This window comes from Tachypleus tridentatus, chromosome 8 (assembly GCF_004210375.1).
Source record: "Tachypleus tridentatus isolate NWPU-2018 chromosome 8, ASM421037v1, whole genome shotgun sequence".
NCBI lineage: Eukaryota > Metazoa > Arthropoda > Merostomata > Xiphosura > Limulidae > Tachypleus > Tachypleus tridentatus.
This window is the reverse complement of record NC_134832.1, coordinates 10,638,617-10,655,091: the sequence shown is the minus strand read 5'-3', so window position 1 is coordinate 10,655,091 and position 16,475 is coordinate 10,638,617. Positions and strand designations below refer to the sequence as shown.

Sequence of the window (16,475 nt, the reverse complement as noted above, 5' to 3'; positions counted from 1 at the left end):
AAATGCCATAACTAGAAGAAGTGGTTGTTTGCTTTACTTCTGTATTTTAAGAAAAATAATCTTATTGCTATTTACATACGAGTTCTTAATCTGTATGCATATAAAATGTACAATAATTGAAATGTGTTTGTGTATCACAAAACACTAGTCCACCAGTTTTGTTTTTGAATTCTGTAACCACCCTAACTAAAAAAGAATGTAGTTCAGTTTAATATTTTCTGTATGCTATATGGGCTTCATCCACATTAATAAATTGTCTTATGCAGTTGATCCATTTTGTCTCTTAAGATGTGCCCAGACATCTTCAGCAAGAATTTGTGGTTAATACCCATGAAATTTTCCATTTGACAATGCTTTTGCCATTCTAATCTTGGGAACCTTTATGGAGATATTTTAAAGACTGGAATGTAGATTTACTCAAATACTTTAATTAAATTGCTTTTCTCTTCAGTGTGGGATTCTGTTTGCTAACAGAAACTGTTCTCCAACCAGTATGGAATTCTGTTTGCTAACAGAAACTGTTCTCCAACCAGTATGGAATTCTGTTTGCTAACAGAAACTGTTCTCCAACCAGTATGGAATTCTGTTTGCTAACAGAAACTGTTCTCCAACCAGTATGGAATTCTGTTTGCTAACAGAAACTGTTCTCCAACCAGTATGGAATTCTGTTTGCTAACAGAAACTGTTCACCAACCAGTATGGAATTCTGTTTGCTAACAGAAACTGTTCTCCAACCAGTATGGAATTCCTATTGAGATTGTTATTTTATGTTATGCCCAGTACCCCCTATTAATCATATCCAAGGTGCCTGGGATCTTGAAATATTTGGAAAAAATAAGATAAAATTAACACAGAAAAATAATCTCTTTTTATAATTAGAACATTTGTTGTTTAGCATCTGTGTTTCTTTGAGACATAATTACAATTTCTGTGTTGGATTTTCATGATAATGTGTTGATGTGGATGTGAGCAAAAGATGGTATTTGGCAACAAATGATATTTTGGCAACCATTTGAGTTGATTCTTTGTTTCATATGTAAATTTCTTGTGTTTTTGGCTTGTGTGCTCACTCAGCTTCTCACATACAACTGTCTTCCTGGAATTTAAATGAATTCATTTGTGACTAACGAAAAGTTGAACCCAAAGGATTGACTCACCTGTTACACCGTCAAAGAAGAATAATTAACCTGCTTGGAAAAATGTCTTATTTCTGAGTGTCCTTAACTCCATTCTTTCTGTAAGTCTGATCTACCCCATTTTATGTATGATGAGAATTCTACATCTCTGATATAGTTTTTGATATTGTTGTCCTGACCTGTAACTTCCAATTTCACATGATGTTTTCTGTATCATTTTCATTATTTTATGTATTACAATTTCAAAAAGTTAAATGGTAATTTAAACTTAGAAGTTAAGTAAATATTGATAAGTAACCAATTTATGACTTGCCAACAAGACTGATACACGCAGTGTTTTAATACAAAAAATATATTTTGATATAAAAACACTAACACAATTTACAGTTATGGTAATTACAAATAATGATTTACATGCAAAAGTTTTACAAACTTACAAACAGTATTGAGTCATGTATCTGATCTGGAAGTTCCTTGATATCTTATTGAGAGTTCTTGATGAGTAAATTAATTTTGAGTTGATGTAGATAAATTCACTTAACAGGGTACAAGCAGGTTCTGTGTTCTTCTCTGATCCCACTCAAGTTTTTGAAGTTATAGAATGTCTTCATAAAAATATTAATGCCCAATTTGAATCTGCTGAAGTTAAATGTTTTGTAATGTTTGAATAAGTTCCTGAATAATCATGTCAGAATGGGTCTTGGGTCAAAGGCTATGTCATCACATTTGTGTACTTGCATTTAAAATTTTATTATACTAATATTTTATGAATTCATGTCATTACATTTGGTATCAAACTGTATATAACTTAAAATTTCATATTATACATTATTTAATTTTTAATTTAAAAGTAGATTTTAAAAAATGCCTGAATGTCGATTTTTGTGTGTCAAGTAGTATGTTGAATGCAGCACTGGTTTAAATTAGATGTTTTTGATGTAAAAATAGAAAGTCAGTAGTTTTGTATGAATTAGGAACTGAAATTATTGATACTTAGAAGCTAGAATTAAAATAAAAACTGCCTATACTTTCTGTGTGATGAGATATCACTTATGTACTAAATCAAACATAGTGACTCCTGCACACCCTCTTGAGTTTTTGGAAACGATCCCTTATATACACTTAATTCTATATATGACATGAGCAACCATATGAAAGCTCAGAATGTCCTACAAGTGTTGGTTTTTCATTCAAGACAAACTTTTGTGCTGGTAAACTGAGTCTTTTTTTAAATTTCTCTCCCCCCCAACTATGTTACTAAATTTGATAAATTATAATGGATTTCTGTGGTAGCAGTATGGTAATTTATTATTTGTTGATTTTTCAAATGTGTATATAAAACCTGAAAATAAAATTATTTCATTTCACATCCTCCATATGTGAACTTTTAAAGGGCTTAACAACCTACCAAAATGTTGCAAATGAGTGCAAAGGTTGTCTTAACTGTAAGATATAATTGTTTGCTGTACCTACTTACTGTTCTGTGTTTTAAGAAAAATAAGTTTAGGGGCTTATTTGTAAATAGTAATAATCTATGTTAATATGTAATGTATAATAACTGAAATGTGACTATATTTTACAAAATACAAATAATAGCCAAGGCAGGTCACTTTGTAAATACTAAAGGTCAGTTTTATATTGTTTGATATGATAACATGAGACCATGTGCACTGCTTAATTGTAACTCCTATCTTAGCCATCGGTGACTGAAAGGTCAATGAAATAAAAGTAATAAATATACATAAATGTATAATAATCTGTGATGACAAGAAAACCCATTTGTAGAGAAAATTATGTAAAACACGGCTGGTATAAGTAGAGAATACACTATGTAGAGGAGCGAACAACATATAATGTTATGACATTTAAGCTACTTAGATTAAACATTTGTGTTTTTCAGTTATAATTTGTAGTAATTTTAAAAGAAAACAAAACATAATTTATATTTACTTCCTAAATTTTTAAAGTGGTTATGGGATCAGTCAAAAGTATTGAGCATATACAGAGATTCCAATCTAATATTGAAAATAACAGATAAAATAGAAAGTTTTATCCAAAAACATTTGATAATTATCTTGAAGTTATAGACTTTACATGTGAAATTTCAAAATTTTCTCATATATAGAAGTATTTTCAATCTTAAAATAAAAATTGCACTGCATGTTACCTGGTCAACATTCTTAAAGAAGAAAATGTACAAGAAAATTTTTACTGATTATATCTTAATACTTAATTTAAAAAACCTGATATTTTGTGTGCAAAAGCCTTCTAATATTTCTTAAGAACCTGCAGAATTTTATAAACATATGCATACCTTATTAAAAGTTGTAGTATAATTACTCTCATGGATACCTTCATGGTTATGAGCTGGATTGATTCCATCCAACTTGTAATGAAAGGGTTAATAAGTATTAATCACAATTATGTCTTCCAAGGTTTATAGTATACGAACTGCAGCAAACTAGTAATATAAACTATCTCTCGGTGAGTTGCTTTGGTTACGTTTATAGGTATGAAAGAGTTTCTACAAATTTCAGCCTGCACAACAATGTAGATATTACACTAATGTTTATATACACACACATATTGTTAATTCTTCAACCTGGGAGGTGGGAGCTTCACAATAGATTTAACAGTATATGTTTTGTATATTTCTAAATATAAATTTAACTTAAACATTCATATTAAAATAGATATATGAAAATAATTCCATCAAAACTCTCATTGGTTCCCACCTTCCTTTCTGTGTTAGTGTTCTGGTTTACATTTTTAGAATTACGATTAATTTGATTCAGTAAAATATGAATTGTGATGGAAAAGCAAAGCTTATATGAGATTTGTGATAGATGTGCAGAATCATGGTAAATTGGAAAATAGAGACGTTTGTTTAATGGATGCATGTTCTGCAATGTTTAAAGGACATTCAGTGTTTTTCAGTTATATCTCTTTTTTTTTCTACAACAATAGGGCAAATTCAACAAAGATAGGTTTACAGAAACTAATCTTATTTCTAAAAATTTAGAATTTGAAAAGATATATGGGCATTAAGAAATGTAAGAATTGAAGGGTAAGAAATAATTTGATGTTGTGTGTTAAGAAGTTTTTGTAATGTATGATGAAGTTGGTAATAGAAAGTATTTAGATTTTGAGAGTATTTGTGTATATTTAGAGATACTGAGAATGGATAGTAAGAAGTTATTGATGTTTTAGGATATGCAGCAGTAGGTAGCAAGAAAGTCTCTTATGTATGTATTACTACCAGTTGGTAGCTATTTATGGTCAAAGGTAACTGTCTGATGTTTGCTGAACTTTAAAAGTTAATATTAAATCAAGAGAAATTTCCAATGCTGCTGTTTGTCAGTCTCTGTGCCTGTTCCAGTGTGTCAATAACATTGGTAGTAAATCTTGAAAATTGTTTTGGGTATGTGTGAAGAGATGTTGACAATGGATTATAAATGTGTACTAATAGGTCATTAAAAGCTACACAGAGTTGACTGTGAGAATGTAATTATGGGTGCATATAAGGAGGTATTGGAAGTAGATTGTGACCAAGTTTTTGAACATTTGAAGCCAGTAATGTTTTGGCACACTGAAAGTAGTTGCTTAGCAGTAGTTTCTAGGCATTTAATAGTAGGTATTGTGTGTGTTTAATTAAGACGAAACTACATTGGACTATCTGCTGTGTCCTCCAAAGGGAATTGAACCCCTGGTGGGGAAGGGGGTATTGAAAGTAACTGTCAAGTAGGTCATTGTGGGTATATAGTTGGTAGCATTAAGAATGGTTGCCAAGTAGGAGTTTTTATGTATATAGTTTGCCATTTTGAGAATAGTTGCCAAATGTGAGTTGGTGAATGTATTGCAGATCACACAGAACATTTGCATATGATTGTGTGTGGGTGTATATTTGGTCACATTAAGAATGGTTCCCAAGTGAACGTTTATAGGTCACAAGGAATGCAGTTGCTAAATTGATGTTTGTGGGTATATAGTAATTCATATTTAGAGTAGTTGCCAAATAGGTGTTTGTAGATATATAACAGGCCACACTGAGAGTAGTTCCCCAGTGAGCGTTTCTGGGTATGTAGTAGGTCACATTGGAAGTAGTTGTTATGTGGGTGTATAACGTGTCAAATTGAGAGTGGTTGCCAAGTAAGTGTTTGTAGGTATATGGTAGTTTAATTTGAGAGTGATAACCAAATAGGGGTTTGTGGGTACATAGTGGTTCATATTGAAAGTAATGACAAAATAGGTGTTCGTGCATATATAGCAAGTCATATCGAGAAAATTTCCTGAGCAGGTGTTCTGGGTATATGGTTAGACACATTGAGAGTAGTTGCTAAGTGGGCATTTTTGGGTATATGCTGTGTGGCATCGAGGGGTAACAAGTGATGTTTGTGGGTATGTAGTATATAACATGGTGAGTATTTGCCATGTTCTTGTTTCTGGGTATACAGCAAGTCACAATGTGAGAATTTCCTAAGTATGTGTTTCTGGTTATGTAGCAAATCACATCAAGAGTAATTACCAAGATTGTGTTTGTAGGTATATAGTAGTTTACAATGAGAGTAATGACCAAGTGTGTGTTTGTGAGTATATAGTTGGTCACATTAGCAGTAGTTATGCAGTTAGTGTCTGTAGGTATATAGTAATTCAGAATGAGAGATGTGAAGAAGTGGATGTTTGGGGTATATACTAAGTACTTTAGGAGTAATTGTCTAATTAATGTTTATGGGTATGTAGTACTCCACATTGAGAATAGTTGCAAAGTGGATGTTTGTGGGTAAATAGTAGGTCATATTGAGAGTGGTTGACAAGCAGGTGTAAGTAAATGTATAACAAGTCACATTGAGAGGAGTGGTCAAGGGACTATATGTTGATATATAGTAGGACACATTGAAGATTGTTCCCAACTTGATGATGTGGGTGTATGTAGGTAACATTGAGAGTAGTTGCCATGTGGGTGTATAGCAAGTCACATTTAAAGTATGTGGTTAGTTGGTATACAGTAGTTCAATTTTAGAGTAGCTACAAAGTGGTTGTATAGTATATCATATTGAGTGTTGTATTCAAGTGGGTATTTGTAGGTATATAGTAGGTAACATAGAGAGTAGTTAGAATGTGGGTATATAGCAACTCACATTGATAGTAATTGAGAAGTGGGTGTTTGTGGATGTATATCAGATATACAAGACTGTTTACTGTAAGTATCACTATTAAGTTTATTTTGTTATCTGATATTTAATGCTTGTGTAGTTGTAAAGAAGAGTATTGAAGATGGGTTGTTTTAGAAGTGTTAGTTGTGGCAATTTTAGTTACCTAATCCTATATGAATCTTACCTAGTGTTTGCAATTACATTCTTGTCTATGCTTTACTAATATTATTGACATCACATTACTTGATTCCTCTGTATTTCCCTTAACTATTCTTAATTGAGTATTATATTATTGCACCACCCTCATAATTTTAGAAAGTCTGACACCTCACTAAACAACATTTAAATAGGTATGACTAATGAGTGCAAGTTAAGTGTAGAAAAAATTGAATTAAAGTGCAAGTTTAGTAAGAAAAAAAATTTGAAAATGTGAAGTTAGCCAGTGTGTGAGTGGTTAGCCATAAAGGGCTATAGTTTAAAGTGAGTTTCACAGTTTAATAGAGATAAGAAGAATAATTTGTCTTACCAAAGGGTGTTATAAGGTAATAGAACCTGTCTGTGTGGACTATTTAAAGTTCAAGATACAATTATGCTAATCAACAGGAAAACACGAATTATTCACTGGTAAGAGTAGAGGAAAAATAAGTAATCTTGTCAGTTAGATTCTGACATAATTGAATCAGCCTGAGTGGATTTTTGGCAAGAAACGATAATTATTTCAACTTTTAGATACAACTTTGAAATCCTATACTGTAAAGAGTTTTTGTACATATGTTTGGCTTTTTTTTAATATATATTATTTTAAACCAAGTGGATTACATGTTGCCTGTGTATTGTTTTAATTTATCACCAATAAATCATGTACACCTACTGTAGAAGAATCTCAGTGTACAAGTGTAGGTAAAACCCTCAGAGTGTACAGCAAATCACATTGAAAGTAGTTACCAAATCGTGTTTGTGTTCATATATTTAGGTCATTTGAATTAGAGTAGCTGTGTATTGAATGTATGTGTGGGTATATAGTAGGGAACAGTGAGAGTGGTTGCCAAGTGGACAATTTTGGGTGTGTAGTATCTTGCATTTATAGTAGTTCCCAATTTACCATTTGTAATAAGTAGAAGGTTACATTGTAGAGGTTATAAAGTGTATGTTTTTTTGGGTGTGTAGTAGGTCACATTGAAATTAATTGACTTGTTTGTGTATAGCAAGTTGCATTGAGTATTCTGGCCAAGTTGGAGTTTATAGTTACTTTAAGGTTGGGTTTATAGTTGATCACTATGAGAGTAGATGGCAAGGTTGTGTTGGTATATAGTAGGTCTGTTTTGGAGTAGTTGCCAAGGTTGTGTGCATGTATGGGTATAGAGTAGGTCACTTTCAAAGTAGTTGTATGCAGTTGAGAGTGGCTGCAAGGGTTGTGTGTATGTGTGTGTATACAGAATGTGATGTTAAAAGTAGTTGCCAAGGTTGTGTGTATGGGTATATAGTAGTTCACTTTGTGAGTATTTGCCAGGGTTGTGTGCATACCTTGGTTTATTGTAGTTCACTTTGGGAGAAGTTGCCCTCTTTGTGTTTGTGGGTAAATAGTAGGTCATATTGAGAGTGGTTCACTTTGGGAGTAGTTACCAAGGCTTGGTGCAGAAGTGGGTATTTAGTAGGTCACTTTGTGAGTTGTTGCCAGTGTTGTGTGCATGTGTGGGTATATACTAGGTTACCTTAGAGTAGTTGCTAAGGTTGTGGACATATGTGGGTATATAGTAAGTTACTTTGGGAGTAGTTACCCAAGGTTGTGTGCATTGTGCATGTGTGAGAGTATGTAGTAGGTCACTTGGAGAGTAGTTGCCAAGGTTATGTGTATGTGTTGGTATATAGCAGGTAACTTTCAGAGTAGTTGCCAACATTGTGTGTGTGTGAGGGGTTGTATAGTAGGTCACTTTGAAAATAGTTGTCAAGGTTGTGTTTGTGTGGGAGGATATATAGAAGGTCACTTTGAAAATAGTTAACAGCATTGTGTACATATGTGAGTATATAGTAAGTCACTTTGGTACTAGTTGCCAAGATTTTGTGCATGTGTGGGTATATAGTATGTAATAGTAAGAGTTGTTGCCAAGTGGACAATTTTAGGTGTGTAGTATGTTGCTTTGATCGTAGTTCCTAGTTTAGCATTTGTGATATGTAGAAGGTTACATTAATAGAGGTTATAAAGTGCATTTTTGGATGTGTAGTAGGTCACATTAAAATTAATTGACTTTTTTTTGTGTCTAGCAAGTTACATTGAGTATTGTGGTCAAGTTGGAGTTTGTAGTTAATTTTAGATCACTTTGAGAGTAGTTGCCAAAGTTGTGTGTGTAGGGAGGTTATAGTAGGTCACTTGGAGAGTAGTTACCAAGGCTGTGTGTGTTTTGGTATAAAGCAGGTCAGTTTGAAAGTAATTGCAAAGGTTGTGTGTGTGTGTATGTGAGGGGATATATAGTAAGTCAGTTTCAAAATAGTTGCCAAGGTTGTGTGTGTAGGGTTTATAGTAAGTCACTTTGAAAATAGTTTCCAGGGTTATGTGTGTTGTGGAGATATATATTAGGTTCCTTTGAGAGTAGTTGCGAAGGTTGTGTGTGTGTGGGTATTTAGTAGGTCACTTTCAGAGTAGTTACCACAGTTGTGTGTGCGGGGTGGGGTATATAGTAGGTCACTTTCAGAGTAGTTGCCAAGATTGTGTTTCGTGTGAGTATATAGGAGTTTACTTTGGGAGCAGTTGCTAAAGTTGTATGTATAAATAGTAGGTCACTTTTGTAGTAGTTGTCAAGGTCGTGTGTTTGTGGGTATATTATAGGTCACTTTGAGAATAGTTGCCAGGGTTGCATATGTGTTGGTTTATAGTAGATCACTTTGACAGTAGATGGCAAGGTTGTGTTGGTATATAGTAGGTCTCTTTTGGAGTAGTTGCCAAGGTTCTGTATGTGGGTATGTAGTAGGTCGCTTTGAAAGTACTTGCCATGTAAATGTGTGTGGATGTGTAGTTATTCAGTTTTAGAGTAGTTGCTCAGTGTAGTTTTTCAACTTGAAAATAGTTGCTCAGTGATTATTTGTGAGTATGTAGGAGGTAACATTGAAAGTGTTGTCCATCTGGCTGTTTGTGGATATATAGTAGGTCACTTTGAGAGTGTTGCCCTGTCTGTGGGTGTATAGCAAGTCATATTGAGAGTAGTGTGTGAGTAGGTGTTTGTGGTTGTATAGTTTGTCATGCCACTCTTAGAGTATTTCTCAAGTATAAGATTGTAAGTGTACAGTAGATTACATTGAGATTTTTGCCAAGTTGTTGTTTGTAGGTATGTGTTAGTTGTTACTGGTTGTGTTTAAAAGCAATTCATTAGTTTGATTTGTTAGAAGTAAAGTGTTGATTATTTACTTCAATATGGAAATTGAATACTACAAACAAATTGGAGGAGACATTTTTGTTTCACCTTTGGAGAAAACCTTAAGAATACATTAAAATATTGTACATATCATGTGTTTTATTATTAATTCTCAAGTACAAAAATTACCCTACATTTATTGTTTGTTATTGTGATTATAAGTTGGAACGTTAGAATGTATTAACGTAAAAGTGAAGGATTGTTTATACAGTTTTTAAAGAATATTGTCAATTAGCCATCTGCATTCACTGTTCTCATTTATATTAGAAAAATTTGTTATTTAATTTTAGGATTCTGTTTTGACAGTGTTTTAGATTGTAATATACAACTTAATATTTTTAAAAAATCTGCTGTTTTTAATTTTTAGGTGTAATTTGGCATAGTATGTTTTTTTGTAGGCAAGAGCTCCCAATGCTCCTGTAATTGTTGTGGGGACACATTATGACCTTGCAAGAGAGAAATTTTCACTGTCTTACTGCAATGAACTTCAGCAGATGATCCGAGAGCATTACATTAATGTGGTTGATGCAGATAAATGTGGGTTGCCCAGGGTTTTGGAGACAATTGAAATAAGTTGCAAAAGTCGTCATAACATTAAACTTCTTTGTAACGTTATTTATGATATTGTATTTGAGCTGAGATGCCCTGGTAAGTACATTCATTTTTTATCAGTTATTGATGTGATAATAGCTCATTAATTTAACTGTAATGCAATGTTTATTTAGTTATTTTTTCTTAAGCTAATATTGTTAAAATCAAACTCACTTTACCTTTATAGTCTGTGCTCTGAGATACTTAATGAATCTCATGAACTGTGTACTGTTGCTTACCATGTGTTGCTGTTGGACTGAGTCATAAAGAAGAGTGTAATAGATTCATTTTATTTACTGTTTTGTAAAATCATATTATTTAAAATGGATAAACCTGGAGAAAGGGGTAATCATGTGTAAAAGTTGCAAATAAATACTGAAAGATTAAGGGGAAGAGCTATGAAATGGGAGTGCTTCATTGCATGGTGTTTGTGGTCATTTGATAAAGAGTTTAATGAACATTGACTGTATGATAATCCTTGGAGGAATGACTTTGCAGTTCCTTCTCTTAGGCTTAATTATAAAGAAATCATTTAAAGTATATGAAAACAGTACTTGGACTATGCAGAGTTATAAATGATCATTTCTCTGCATTAAAATATTTTATTTGGAAGCTTTCTGTTGTCTTATTGAAATACTCATAGGCAACTATACTGAGTGATAAAAATTTGTTAAATTGTGTATTATATAGAGAAACACAAAATAAAGGAATTTTTCATCTTGAAATAATACATTGAAAAGTTAAAGGTCTATTGCTACATCAAAACGACAACAAATAATATGCTTTGTATCTTTCATAAGTGGTGTCCATGCAGTATTGAGTAGTTATTGACCATTGTTTTTATTAATACCTACTGGTGTTCCACTGTGTTGTGAGTGGATGGTAATAGCTTACTTGATTTTTCTGTGTTTGTTGGGTTTCTTTTGTCACTTTGTTATTTTGGCATTTTGTAAGCCTGTTATATGGTCATTTTTATGAACTTGAAAAGCTGTAGCTGATGTGTTTATAGAACAATTTTTAATATCTCTTTGGTGTTTTCCAAATGTATTGCTTATTACTTTCACACCTAATGCTTTAAACCACATTGTATGTGAGAGATTGGAAAGTAGGGATTTTACCTTTGAAAGCCTTTTGGATAGTGTAGGAGCACTTAAGAAAACTACAGAGATGTTAAGTTAATTCATAATTCTATGAAATTTTCTTTTAGTGCTGATATGTGAGGAATGAATGTCTCTGTGTTTCGATATTCAGGTTGTCTATTAGTAGTTGAGATGAACCATATAACGTGTTAAATTATTTCATTTGAAAAACTATCATTCCTGGAAATCTTCTCAAGATGTTTAGGTTCTTCATCTTAGTCAAATCAGGAGCATATACTTGTAGCTTTAGATTTTAATGTTTTGATAATCTCAATTTTTACACCTGTTGTATGGTATGAGTGAAAATTCTTATATTTATTTCTTTGTTATTTGTTTGAGTCTATTTCTGATAAGTGGTAGTGGTCAGCTTCTCTGAACTTCTCTTCCTTCAAACCAGGACATCAAGGAATGGAAAAGTGTTATCAACTTCAATTTTATTGAAAATTATTTGCTGTCATATTGGATGTTTGTATGCGCATGAAAGGTTGTGAGCTGTTCCTTTCCTTTAGTCCATGAAATAAATTTGTTGTCAACATATTTTATCCATGTATGAGATTGATGAAGGCATGATTTTAAAAAGGTGTGTTCAAAATGCTGCATGAATACTTCTGCTGCTACAGATGATAAAGGTGAATCCATTGGAGTACCATCTAACATATTATAAAATTGGCCATTTCAGTGGAAGTAATTTCCATCAAGACAGATGCCCAGCAAGATGATGATGATTTGAATGTTGATGGACATTCTTGTTGGAAACAAGATGTCATCAATTGTTTGTGTATTATTTTCATGGTATCTTTAGCAGGAATCTTGATAAAATGTGAAACTACACTAAAGACAGCTGTAATATTGCCTTTGGATATTACTTGTTCATAAATGTGGTTAATGAATTCTCATAAATTTCTAAAGGAATAAGCCAGATCTATTCTTAGAGGTTTTATCAACTCAAAATAAATTTGGCTGTTTCATAAGTTGGTAAAATACAGTAGGCTGTATGGGTACATTAGGTTCCTGTGTCTTGAGCAAATCTTCAAGTATACAATTTTGCATACAGTTTGAAGTCAATAACACTCTCTTTTCTCGCTGTTCTGGTTCACCCCTACCATTGATTGGAAGAAGACTCGCACAAATAAATATCTGGATTTTCATTCATGCCGTACCACAGCGATCAGAACTGTAATGATCAAAACACTAAAATCTAAAGCTATAAATATATATTTATAATTTTATCCACATAAAGAACTTAAAGATCTTCACTGAAAAGATTTTTCAGGAATAATGACTATTCAAATAAAATGATTCAATGTATGATGACTTATCTGTTTCTACTACCACAACTTTAAATCATAATGAAAAGAAAAAAAGGTATTTCTTTCTTACATGCCAGGCCTGGGAGAAAAATTTCATAGGGTAATGAATAGATACCAGAGCATGGTTTATAGCACTAGGTGTGAGTATGATAAACAATACTTTGAATAAACTCAATAGCTGCTACAGGTAAGGTACAAAGAACATTAAAGAAATATTAAAAACTGTAGCTTTCCAATGTCAAGAAAATGACCATATAATAGACCTACAAAATGCCGAAATAATAGACAGAGAAGAAAACACCAAACATAGAAAAATCGAGTAAGCTATTGCCATCCAAGCATAACATAATGGGATCACCAGTGGGTATTAATAAACAAAATGGCCAACAAATACTCAATACTGCTTGGACACCACTAATGAAAGATACAATGCATATTATTTATTTTGGTTTTGATGTAAAAAGAGACCTTTAATTTTTCATTGTATTATTTGAAGTTGAAAAACTTCTTTATTTTGTATTGATCTATATAATACCCATAATTGTATTTTCTTCATGTTTATTACATTGAAGCAATAGATTTATATTTTACATTCACCATAATTCTATATCTTTAACAACTTTAGTGTGAGATGTTGGTCATTGTTACAACTGTTGCTTAGATACCTATTTTAAAGCAGTGTTCAACAATTTAACAAATTTTAATCACTCGGTACTTTGTTGCCTGATGAGAATTCTAGTGAGATGGTAGAAAGCTTCCAAATAAAATATTTTAATGCAGAGAAAAGTCCATGTATAAATTTACATGTTAATTTATTTACATTATGAGTCTTAGACAAGTTATAGACTGTTATGCAAATTAACATAAACAAAATTTTATATTTTAGTAGTTATAGATGTGATCAAAAAAGAAAGTTAAATCACTATTTTATTACTATTTTAGAGTTACCTAATATTTGAGAAAACCTAGTATTCAGCCTGAAGCAATACCTTACAGTGAAACTGGTATTAATTTTTATCATAGTTAGGTTGTTGTTTTCCCTCAGTATACCAAAGTTTATCAAGTCAGCTGAGTTAAAATTTTCAGAGAATCTCAGGTAAATTACTGTTCACCAGTTATTTATGAGACAATATTTATATATATATATATAAAGGCAGATGATGCATAAGCCAGTGAAACATAATCTGTTTAAGTGTGGGATCACATCACAACGAAGCTAGTAAAAAGTTTGATTATGTTGAACCTGTGATTGAATTATTATACACTTTTCTTAATGAACATTCATGTAGAGAAAATGAAGAAAGACACAGTAACAACTAGACTCATTATACTAATGAAAATTTTAAGAAGCTCTCTCAAATTCTAATGACATTTCAAAAAATGGTGAAAATCCTTTTTTGAATGTGCTTATTGTGTAGATTGCAGGGAACTTTCTTGTGATATTATATAGGAAACAGCCTATACAAGTGTAATGTTGAGTTCATGACTATAGACTTAAGAATGATATTATAATGTCACTAAAGCTTGAGCTTTGAGAAATAGGTTAAGTGTTAAGTAAATGGATTAAATTAGGATATTAGGATTTAAAAGTACAGCAAAGAAAATGTATTTTTATTTTGACACTATCCATCAGATTTTGTTTATCTGTACAAAAGTTAGCATTTGGATATTAATTAAATATGCTTAGGTCAACATATAATACCTGTAATATATGTTGGTGTTGTGGAAATGATTTGAAATTAGTATAATTTGAATTTGTCAAAGTGTTCCATGTATTATAAGAGAGGTTCATTATGCATTATGTTGTGTATGTTTTGCTACAGAAAACAGTACATTATAATGAAAGTAATCGTGCAGTATTGCTTTTTAGAGTTGTGAGAGCTTAGATGCCTATGTGCTGATTATTACAACATACTATAGTATAATAAATCAAATGAAAATATATATTGTACATTCATAGTAAACACCATTTAATATGTTGTTGAAAATTGTTTGATTGACTATTATTTTTCACTTTAGAAAAGTCAAGTAATAAAAAATACTACAAATATGCATGAATAAATTTATACCAGATTTATGAAATAGTCTGCAGAAATTTTACTCACATGAGTTACATTTTGTTCATTGTAGGAAGTAAAGAAAGATTATTAGAGCAAAAAATCCCAGCAACTTACTTGGCACTTGAAGATGTGGTGGGTTATTTAGCTTTAGATCGCCGGCTACAGGGGAAGGATCCAGTACTTCGAGCAGAACAGTACAAGTAAATTTATTTGATTTTTAGTCCAGTTTGATTGATCAATTGTTGCTCACTTCCAAACTTTAGTTGTAGAACTGAAGTATACCCAATATGGTAGGTTGTTTATGTGTATGTACGTATGTTCCTCTGTGACTAGGTTTATTTCTTGACTTTTATTTATATTTATCATTTAGATAACTCATAATTTATTTTATGTTTTAATATGGTACCATATATAAGCCTTCTCATTAGTTTATATACTTCCAGTAACGCAGCTGGAAGTCTGTATACTTAGGCTGAAAAAGCAGTTTCCTGTTAGTGGTGAGCACAAAACAGATAATCCATTGTGTAGCTTTGTGGTTAATAACAAATAAGCAAACAAATAATTACTTAATATGTAAATTTTTGACTTTTTCCTTTCAATTTAGTTTGGATGTAGAGAGTTGTTTAGTAAATAACTTAGCTTTTCCTTAACTAGATTGAAAGATGATATTCAGTAATTCGTTATTAAATACATTCTCTGTGCAAAAGATAGCTATGGTTTTATCCATAATGTCCCACTATAATCAGCTGTCTTTTTTGTAAATCAAGTAATGGTTAAGGGCTTCCTCACCCTTATGTTTGAGTAACAGTGATTCAAAGTGACATGTGAGGTGTGTGTCATGTGAACCCTGGCATTTGTATGTTATAGTATTGCAGAATTAAAGTCTTGCTTTGTCACTTCAGTGCAGATTTTTTACAATTCCAAGAGTTATCCACATTTTAGATTTTGTAAGATTCTCTGCACATTTTGTTTTGATGACTTCTAAACTTCTGGAGATTTCAATTTATAGATATACTTTAGTAAATGTGAGCCTTAGATTTACATTATGTTATGCAATTTTGTGCTAGATTTGGAAGTGGTCTGTTATGTACATTGACTTCTATGTATGACATGTGAATAACATATCAGAAGCTTAGTCACTTTTAGCTATTATGACACCTCATTCTTTTGATACAAATCTTCAAGCTGGTCAACTAAATCTTAAGTTGGCTTGAAATTTTAAATATCTTTTTTTAGACCCAAATACAACTTAATTACTAAGCTTGATAAATTATAGTAGAATTCTATAGTATTGATATAGTAGTTTGATTTTTTTGGTTGTTTGAAATATGTATATTAAACCTAAAGAAAAATTATTTCATTTTACATCCTCCACTTGTAAAATTTTATGAGGCTTATCAACCTATGACAAGCAGCAAAAAATTGTAGAAGTTGTAGATAATTGTTTGCTTTACCCTTTTATTTATTATTCTATTTTTTAAGAAAAAGTAGGTTTAAGAACTTACCTGTAACTAGAAATCATGAAAATATGTATTATGTACAATAACTGAAGTGTGACTGTATTTGATAAAAAAACTAGTTCACTAAAACACAGCCAAGAGAGGTCATTTTATAAAGACTAAAGTCATTGTAACTTTTGTTTTGTCAGCCAGGCACAGCTGAAAGATCAGTGTAATAAA

General features: G+C 31.8%; 1 protein-coding gene across 8 annotated transcripts in view; it reads left to right on the top strand.

Annotated features, from left to right (window-relative positions):
• Positions 1 to 16,475, top strand: part of Lrrk (Leucine-rich repeat kinase) — a 297,360-nt gene that overhangs the window by 186,996 nt on the left and 93,889 nt on the right. For all 8 annotated transcript variants that reach the window (XR_013032330.1, XR_013032331.1, XM_076517601.1 and 5 more), the window contains 2 exons: positions 10,095 to 10,344; positions 14,867 to 14,996. Coding sequence is in view for 6 of the 8 variants with exons in the window: in XM_076517601.1 (XP_076373716.1) it covers positions 10,095 to 10,344; positions 14,867 to 14,996 (380 nt within the window). In the remaining 2 variants the exon portion in view is untranslated. The remainder of the gene's footprint in view (positions 1 to 10,094; positions 10,345 to 14,866; positions 14,997 to 16,475) is intronic.